We start from the raw sequence: 9850 nt of genomic DNA, 5'->3' as shown, positions 1-9850 counted from the left end.
CTGAAATCTAATTTGTTTCTTTTAGGTCACTTAACTTTTAGTTTATTTTAAACAATTATATAATTACATTTTTCACTTTAAAGTAATAAAATGAGACAATACGTTTGAGCCAATAAAATATATTTACTTCAGCAAAAAAATAAAACATATTAATAAAAATATCAGTTATGTCAATAAAATTGCTCATTCCAACATGATATGTTCACATCGTGATCATATATGTAATTTTATTTAGATGAAAGCAACATGATTAAATCAAACTAAAAGTATAATAATAAACTAAAATCTTTTAGGAATGTTATGCTCTCTCCCTTTACCACAATAATTCCATAAATTTGTATTTATGGTAAAAATCATTGTTCTTTAATTGTGCTTCAAGAAATGAATAACAAATACACATAAATACACGTCTTATGTCCACATTATGATGCCTATCTATAGTAAAATATCACTGTCTTTCGTGCTCCAAAGAAATGAATAGCCAATGCAACATATAAATGCACATCTTATTCCAACATCCATATATCTTATGCTCATCGGTTCATGTTCACGCTTTAGTTTTCTACTTATGCACAATATTACTAATATTTTAACCCATACTGTCAAAATATTAATATTCTATTCAATTGTTTAAAATCCTTCTATCAAGTTTTTATAATTATTGCCATAGTATCCACACCTAATGCAATATAATAACATTCAAACGTACATTATCGATATTTAAACTAGCACAATCACTTGTTTATAATTACTATAATGATGTTTACATTTAATATTATATATGAGGAGGGATCCACTTACATCCTTTTTTGGTGATACCGGATTATATCCTATAGTTTCAAAGTCCAAACAGTTGATACAAACCGTTTAAAATGATGAATATGTTAAAATGTACTTGATAGATCAAAATTGACATTTTTTTGAATTTTTTTACTATTTATTAAGATGAGTACAAAAATTTAATGGTCTGAATATAACGATTTTGTTAAATACTTAATAAATAGTAAAAAAATTCGAAAAAATATATAAAATTTGGTATGCAAACAAATTCTAATATATCCATCATGTTAAACGGTTTGAATCGATTATTTAAATTTTGAAAACTTTGAAAATGAAAAATGTAATTTGGTGTCACCAAAAAGGATATAATTAGATCCCTCCTCATCATATATATAAATATTTAATGCATTGTCAAGTATATAAACATAAGCTGCTAGATATTTATACTTGGTGCAATATTTTTTTATCTAATATCATATACGAATATTTAAAACCTTTAGTCGGAATTCTGTACGGTTTTTGGATACGAATTTAAGCCGGTCACGCTCAAACTTTCTGTTTGAGGCCACGCTTGACTCCCCTCCGTAACTTAAATCATTTTGATATTTATCTCCAGTCCATTACGTAAACAAGCAACCAATGACGGAAAAATAAGCTTTCCAATGAAACAATGACAAATGCGGGACATCCCCCTTTATGCAAAAAAAGAGAGGCGATAACAAACAAATAATATCCTGAGAAATCTAAGGTTTGGAGGCGAATATTTAATGGCCGTAGAAAACAATTAAACAAGTAAAGAAAGGAGAGGGACACGATATCTTGTTCTCTCTCTTTTCTCTCTTTTGGCGTTCGCTTCTTCCCATCCATCAAGCGGCTCTTTTTCGAAAAAAAATTAAAAGGACGGGAGCGAGATGCAAAACTAGAAATAGTATAAATATCAACCAACCTCTGCCACTTTCCATATTTGGCAATTTTAGGGTTTGCTACATTTTAGTTTTTCCCTTAGTCTTTCCATTCTGAGTACTGGCGCTCTGTTCGGTTCCTTTTATTTGGAAGTAAGGTATGTTGTTCATTCTCGTTTGTTAGTAGTTCAACTAGTTATTGGATTTTGGTTCGAAGTATGAAACTTTGATGTGGTTTTGAATTGAACTGTTTGGTAATTTTGGTTTACGCGGTTCATTTGTGTTCATATTCAAAGGATATTGTTCAATTTTGTTCTTTTTCCTAGTTTAGACATAGGTTTTGAATTTTGTAACTTCATCCATTTGTTTTCTATTGACTTATTACCCTGATTTAGTCTATAGTTCATGGAATCTGATATTAAATCAAATTCTGGGGAGTTTTGAGGTAGCACTGAAGGCCTTCTGTTGGAGAATTTTTTTAAAAATAATTTTGTGGAATGCGTCTTCTTAATCTTTGCCTTTTCAATTAAGTTGTTGTCTGAACTTACAAATTAGTTTGTAAGCAGCTTCCATTCAAATTGAAATTCTCAATAAAAGAAAAAATAAGCGTTGCACAAAATAAAGTTGAAATCGTAATTTCCAAGTATGACTATATTGGTATGCACATGCCCATAGATTCTGGTATAGACTTGACTGATACAGTTCCAGGTGAGCTTCAAAATACATCATACATTACCAGCATGATACCTGTATGACAGTCAAGTAAAAGATGTTAACTTTGAACATAACTTGCTTTACTGTTCCAAGCTAACTTTTCGGCACTATACTGTTTACAGATTTTGCATTAAGAGACATCAAGACCTGACAAATAAAATGGTGTCCTTCATTGATTAGCTCTTGATTTGAGTATAGTTTGCTTTTTACACCAATTCCATGGAAGGAACAACAGAATTGGGCAGCCATGATGACACGATACAGGGTCCCACGGAGGACCAAGTGCAGCTAGCTAAGGAAGCACAACCACTCCGGGACCCACATGTCGAATCAACAAGCTTCCCTGCTGACACTATGGCCCCACCTATCAGCCGGGATCCCGATTGGTCAGAGCATTTTCCCTTCCTGTGCACCTCAAGAGATGCATTTATGGAAAATCCTGATGAGATAGCAAATCTCAATCCTGTTCAGGCTGAGAATTCTGGGTCCCACCCTGAGGTTATAGTAGAAGAGCTTACATTGAAAAATTACAGATGTACCACTAACATTTCGGCCGGTAGTAGTTCGAGTAGTGGTGAGAAGCCAGCTATGAGAAAAGGGCTCTGGGGTAATTTCACAAGGTTAGCGGGTAGTTTATCGAGAGAAATCACACCTAATAACAGGCCAGTTAATCGGAAGGTGGAAGGAGGAAATGATGTTCATCCCCAATTTGGTACTCAGAGGGCAGGAAATGATGTCCATCCCCTTTTTGGTCCACAGAGGGCTCTCCAGTCAACTATTAGGCCTCAAATTGCATCTGAATTTACCCCAGTTGGAGCCAAAAGTGCATTCAAAGGGAAAGAGATAGTTCATAAAGGGGCCATTCAAAAACCCTTGGAGACAAGCTCGGATTCCTCCCGTAAGAATTGTGTGAAGTATGATGACAAATCTCTTTATGGTGGTGGTGCCTTTGGTCCATATAATTTGGATAGCCAAAAAGGAGTAAATTTGAGGGAATTTCTTAAACCGAGACACCCGAGAATAAGCAAATCAACTAAAATGCAAATATTTAGACAAATAGTTGAGCTTTTGAATGTTTCACAATCACAAGGTCTGGCTCTGAAAGATCTCCGGCCATCATACTTCATGATTTTACCTAGATACCAGGTGAAGTATATTGGTGGATTCATCCCACAGGAAATGTCCAGTTCAGCACAAATGGAGGAGAGTTTCAGTAAGAAAAGGTACTTGGATCAAAAGGATGTGCAAAAAGGGTTCGATTGGTTCTCTCGGCTGAAGCATCAAAAGGTCAGTGATCAGGGTTATGTTAGTAGATCGAATAATAGAGGGAGTGATTTTAGAGAAAATACGAGTATTGGGGCAGATTCATGTAAATTTGAGGAGAGGTGGTATAGCAGCCCTGAAGAACAGACGGAGTATGTGACCCCTTCTTCTTCCAATATCTATAGCCTCGGTGTTCTTCTTTTTGAGGTACATTTTTTCCCCTTCTTTCATATGCTTCTTCCAATAAAAATGTCATTGTTTTGGCATGATATGAAGTACAAAAAAACTAATTTCCATTATTTTATTTTGTTCTATAAGCATGCATAAAGCATTGTTGTTGCTCGTAAGATTTACTTTCTATATTTTGCTTGTTTACTTAGGCTGATTAATAATCTGTGAATTTTGTGATTCTCGCATGTGTGTAGCTGTTTAGTTATTTTGAGACTTGGGAGATCCACTCAGCTGCCATGTCAGATCTCCGCCACCGAATTCTACCTCCAAATTTTCTTGCTGAAAACCCAAAAGAGGCAGGATTTTGCCTCTGGTTGCTTCATCCTGACCCAGCTTCCCGACCCAAGGCAAGGTTAGCATTACAGTTTTTTTTTCCCTTTTTGGTAGTCTGGAGCAGTTCTTTCATTTTTCCCTTTTAATTGTGTTTGCGTGTGTGTGCATACAGTAGCCAATGCACCTCGTGCTATCAACTTCTACCATTTCTTTTTTGAAAGTTTTTGGAAACTGCACCTAGAAAAAAAAAATTGTTAAGTTTTTTGTATCTTCTGAAATTCTTTATATTGTAACCCGCCTCAATAGCTTCTAGTGTAAGCTAGAGAGGTCTATAAACTGGTTATGAAGTAATTTAGTTGAGTTATACTCAGGACAATTTCCTCTTCATTTAAATAGAGTTAAGCTTAATTTTAACATTACATTTCCTTTACAATAAACCAAATAATTTTGGGTGTTTAGTTTCAAAATATAAGCAAAGCTGGGAGTGGGATGGCAAATGGTAAAACATTAGGTGTATTTTATCCAGGATTCCTTGTTTCTTCATTTGAATAAGAGTTTTGAACTGATATTTCCTATTAGTTACCATGTTTGTAACTTTTCCGATATGATGCAATAATTGAAATTATGGTTACCAAGGATAAACATGTGATATCTGTAGAGGTACATATTTGGTATATTCATACCAAGTGAGTACAATCCAGGTCCATGTTTTATTTGTTTTCCAATTTTTTTATAGCTAATAAAATGTATTTAATGTTAGTGGTTTTACTGTTGTCTTGTTGATAAATTTTCTCTTTTAACCAGAGATATTCTTCTCTGTGATCTACTAACGGAAATCCAAGAACAAACTGTGTCAGAACAAGCATCAACCTCCTTTGATGAAGAGGAAAGAGAGTTCGAAATATTAATGTACTTCCTTACATCATTAAAAGAACAAAAAGAAAAGCAAGCAGCAAAGCTTTCATCAGATCTTGGGTGCTTACAAGCTGACATTTCACAAGTTGAAAGGATTCACACTTCAAGAACACTAACAAATGATCTACTTCCAAACCAATCCCTGCCAAGCTGGTGTGAAGAGAGGCTCATGCGAAGCATGCGCCACCTGGAGGCCGGGTATTATTCCGTTCGGTCCCAACTTGAAATTTCTAGAGAGAGAACTGCAACACGCTCTGACAGTGATGTCTTAAAATTGCGTGAGAGCTATAATATACAAAGAGAAGGCAATTCAAATGTTGCCACCGAGCCGGCTGACAAGCTGTCTGGATTCTTTGGGGATTTATGCAAATATGCCCGGTACAACAAATTTGAGGTGCGTGGGCGTATGAAAAACCCGGAGATACTTAGCAGCAGTAATGTGATTTGTTCTTTGAGTTTTGACCGGGATGAAGAGTACTTTGCGACTGCTGGTGTGTCGAAAAAAATTAAAATTTTTGAATTTGAGTCTTTGTTGAATGAAAATGTTGATACACACTATCCCTTGATTGAGATGCCAAGCCGAGCGAAGCTTAGTTGTGTATGTTGGAATAGCTACATTAAGAATTACTTGGCCTCTACGGATTATGATGGGGTAGTTCAGGTACATGTTATTGATATCCATTTTAAGTAATTGTATTAGGTTTGTTTATTGAGGTCATTTTCATTTATAGAATGAGCATTTATCACGTGAGATTTCTCCTAAGATGAGTTTCAGTTAAGTCAGAATCAAGATTCTACGAGCACACCCAGATTGTATTATAGGCCTGATACTAAACTTTAAATTTGTCTGTTTTCTTTTGATCCGTAAAAGTTTATATTCATGATGAACTGTATGGTTGAAATCAAGGATAATAAAACTTATACTGAACAATGGGAAAAATGCAGCTGTGGGATGCAACTACAGGCCATGGTTTGACACAATTCGCAGAGCACCGTAAAAGGGCTTGGTCTGTAAGTTTCTCACAAGTGGACCCAACCAATCTTGCCAGTGGAAGTGATGATGGTTCTGTTAAAATATGGAGCATCAACGAGGTATGTCTCTCTTACTGGTATTATACCAGGATGAATACCCCTAACATAATGGAGTCCGGCTATGCTACTTATATAAGCATATCATATATACATTTTCAAGGTACAAATAGTCGATCCAAACGTTCAACACGATCTCCATATCAAAATGTGCTTGGACACCAAATTTTACATTTTTTGGAAATTGTTTACTACTCTTTTTTTTGAAAATGAAGATTTTTCAGAAAAATAATACATTAAGATGCGCACAAAAACATTCATTTTTTTTACCACTTGATTTTATACTAAATGATTTTGAAATTTTTAAAATTTTATATGCAAACAAAGCTCTCAAGAGGGAGATCAGTTTGAACGGTTTGGATTTGTACATTTGGACTTTGAAAATGGATAGATGACTTATAAGCATATGTCATGATATGCTTATATAAGTAGTGTAGCCGGACTCTATATGTACTGTTGGTAACATAAATTACAGTGTTGGTTGTTTGGATGCAGAGGAACACTGTAGACACAATAAAGAGTGGGCCAAATGTATGCTGCGTGCAGTACTCACCGTACTCGTCCCGATTACTTGCGTTTGGGTCGTCAAATTACAAGGTGTTCTGCTATGATTTGCGCAACACGCGCCTCCCCTGGTGCACCCTTTCCGGCCACTCCAAGGCCGTCAGCTATGTCCGCTTTCTTGACTCAAATACTCTTGTATCTGCCTCCACTGACAATACTTTGAAAGTCTGGGACCTTACGCGCACCACTAGCAATGAGCTCTCCACTGATGCCTGCCAGCTCACTCTTAGTGGCCATACTAATGAGAAGGTATTATTTCTCTTGCTGTGTGCAAGTGGAGTAGATTTGAATTTGCCTGATTATAAATTAGAAAATGAAACAAAAAATCCACAGATATATTCATTGAGGGTTAAAATGCCATGTGTCTTTCATGCCTCATCGTGCCTCATCGTGCCTCACATTCTTTATCTCTGTTTTCAAAGTCTAAACAGTCGATTCGAACCGATCAACATTATCTCCATGTCAAAATGTGCTTGGAGACCAAATTTTATATTTTTTTGAAATTTTTTACAATTTTTTCAGATAGATACAAAATCATGGTTTGGACCATCCAAAAACATTGATTTTACTATTTTATACGAGGCACTATGCATAGCGCGGATTGGTTTGTACTATTGATCAAGATTTTATAGTCCAACAGTCGATCTGAACCATTTAACATGATCTCCATACGAAAATGCATTTGTAGATCAAATTTTACATTTTTTAGAATCTTTTTTTACTATTTTTTTAGATATGTAGAAAATACTTGATCAGAAGATTTTAGACCATTCAAAAGTAGTGATTTTCTATGGATCTAAAAAAATTCTAAAAAATGTAAAATTAGTCTGCAAGTAAATTTTCATATGGAGATTGTATTGAACAGTTCTCGACTATTTGGAACTTTGAGAACAAAAGTATAAATTCATAGTACGGACCAATCTGCGCTATGCATAGTACCATAGCCTCATTCTTTCCCTTTTCTCTATACTGATAGGATACATTCTCTTGCTGTGTACAAGTCGAGTATTCCTGCTGTTGTCTTGTAAGGGTGGTAGATTTGAATTTGGCTGACTATAAATTAGAAAATAAAACAAAAAATCCACAGATAAATTCATTTGCTGTGTGAATATTTGTATGCTTGCAGGCACATTTGCTAATTAAATAGTCAATGCAAATTGATGCATGCTCAATAAATGTCAATTTAGCTTAATCCCCATATAGGTTTTGTAAATTTTGTCTGTATATTTTATTTGAACCTAATTTTTTTTTCTTCCAGAATTTTGTAGGTTTATCTGTCCATGACGGATACATCACTTGTGGGTCTGAAACCAACGAGGTAATTTTTTTTTTTTTTTTTAAAGTAAGCCACAGCTTTATAAAAAATTTCATTAATAGAAGTTGTTTGTTTTAAAACTGAAGTTCTCTTTCATGTCAGTGGTGAATTTTTATGATACAGCCCTCAATTCTTCCATTATTCCTTTTGCATTAATTGTGTTTTTTTTTTCTCACCTGCAGATTTATGCTTATTATAAATCATTTCCCATGCCAATAACCTCTCACAAATTTGGGTCAATTGACCCAATTACTGGCCGAGAAACTAGCTCCGACAACTCACTGTTTGTCTCCAGTGTTTGCTGGAGAGGAAGGTCAAACATGGTAGTTTCAGCTAACTCCAGTGGAAGCATTAAGGTATTAGAACTTGTATAAGAATTTAGTGGCAACATTGGAATCTCGGAAGTAATTATTGGAGTTATTTACTATTACTTCTGACTGAGGAAAATGGATGAGAGTAAATGGAGCGTAGGGACCGTGTGGACCGGGTTTTTGCACTTGAAAACAGGTGTTTTTTTGCCTCGGTGTCCACCAGATGAGAATGTGCTATCACAGTATGTACAGACTAGACTTAAAATTATTTTTCTTCTTTCTTTCTCTATGTAAAGGCTCTCTAGGGAGATTCCGATCCAGTTGATGTAACTATTTTTTTCGGCTGAAAGTTTTTTGGGGCTGAGATGCCTGTTCACTATTTCGTGAAAGGGGTGTGGATGCATACATACCGATTTTTTTATTAATAGAAATAAAATAAAATAAATATCGAAATACGGGATTACTTTTGGTTATTTTCGAAATATAGGATGACGGGTTGTGTAAACCCGTCCACCGGACGGGTCTAATTATCCCGTCCGGGTTAATTAATGGTTAGCGTCAAATTCAACGGAGAAAAGAAAAAAAAAAAACAAAATCCGGGCGGTACTACACAACCCATTCCGAGTCAAAAAAAAAAAAATCTGGACGGTCTACTTCAACCCGTCCCGAGTCAAAAAAAACGAAAGTGCTTCAACTCTGTCTGCTGCGCCCAATTTGACAGTTGATGAGGCCCTGTAAGTGCTTCTCTAGATACATGTCTCATGGAGAGAAAATCCTTCATGGACTGTGCAATTCTGACACATTCAGCTCCTATTTCATATGCCTTTCATGAGGGCAAATCTTGGAGATTGTTACCAGTAACCACATGTAGTCTAAGAATAGGTTGTCCTTTGTTGTTTCCCTTTTTGCCAACCTATATATACATCTTGATTGTGTTCAGTAAAGCCAAAGCTTCTGCATGGAAGGGATCCTCCGCATGCATATAGCCAAAAGCCATCCCTTCATCCCATCCTGCCCTTTTAGAACTGTCCCATGATGCATCTTTGCTTGAAAAATAAACTCGCTGCATGCTTTCCAGATACTCAAAATGAAATTACACAATGTCCTTCACCTCCACGGCCTATGTGAGATCCATTAAGGTTCTTGTGAAATCAAGTGACAGTTGATCCACATGGAGTGCCATAGGTGAGGCATACCAAGTAGCTTGGGTTAACGGGCAAAAAAAAGATTACATGGTTTACAAATTTGTTTTCTTGGCCACACCTAGTACTGTAGTACATGTCGGATTAATCGATTGTATCCTCCAATTTAAACCTGCCATCGTGGACACCCCTCTGTGTCTGGACTTCCATAAGAACATTTGGCACTCTTGATATTAATTAACCCTTTCCAAGACCAGACTTGTTTCCTGCCCTCTAGTTTTAAGTCATCAGTGTACCTGATGGTGGTTCTGTTGTACCAGTATTAAGTACCCTTCCTTGGTCTGAGCGGTA

At 35.8% G+C, this 9850-nt stretch overlaps 1 protein-coding gene across 2 annotated transcripts; it reads left to right on the top strand.

Annotated features, from left to right (window-relative positions):
• The first annotated feature begins 1532 nt into the window (after positions 1-1532).
• On the top strand, positions 1533-8736 carry LOC144546746 (protein SPA1-RELATED 2-like). 2 transcript variants are annotated; one of them, XM_078295290.1, is made up of 8 exons: positions 1533-1840; positions 2519-3866; positions 4085-4242; positions 4968-5739; positions 6024-6170; positions 6663-6980; positions 7990-8049; positions 8229-8736. In XM_078295290.1, the coding sequence occupies exons 2-8, from the start codon at positions 2616-2618 to the stop codon at positions 8418-8420; spliced, it is 2898 nt and encodes a 965-aa protein (XP_078151416.1). In that variant the 5' UTR covers positions 1533-1840; positions 2519-2615; the 3' UTR covers positions 8421-8736. The 2 variants fall into 2 exon arrangements, with proteins under 2 accessions (XP_078151416.1, XP_078151417.1); XM_078295291.1 differs by having other exon boundaries at positions 1705-1835.
• Positions 8737-9850: the final 1114 nt, after the last annotated feature.

Source organism: Carex rostrata, chromosome 30, assembly GCF_964058835.1.
Source record: "Carex rostrata chromosome 30, lpCarRost1.2, whole genome shotgun sequence".
Classification (NCBI taxonomy): domain Eukaryota; kingdom Viridiplantae; phylum Streptophyta; class Magnoliopsida; order Poales; family Cyperaceae; genus Carex; species Carex rostrata.
The sequence above is the reverse complement of the archived record's forward strand: the minus strand, read 5'-3'. Positions and strand labels throughout refer to the sequence as shown.

Coding starts and splice junctions, on each gene's coding strand:
- LOC144546746 (XM_078295290.1), top strand. CDS start 2,616: ATGGAAGGAACAACAGAATTGGGCAGCCATGATGACACGATACAGGGT. Junction 4,243..4,967: donor GCTTCCCGACCCAAGGCAAG/GTTAGCATTACA, acceptor TCTTTTAACCAG/AGATATTCTTCTCTGTGATC. Junction 6,171..6,662: donor AAATATGGAGCATCAACGAG/GTATGTCTCTCT, acceptor GTTTGGATGCAG/AGGAACACTGTAGACACAAT.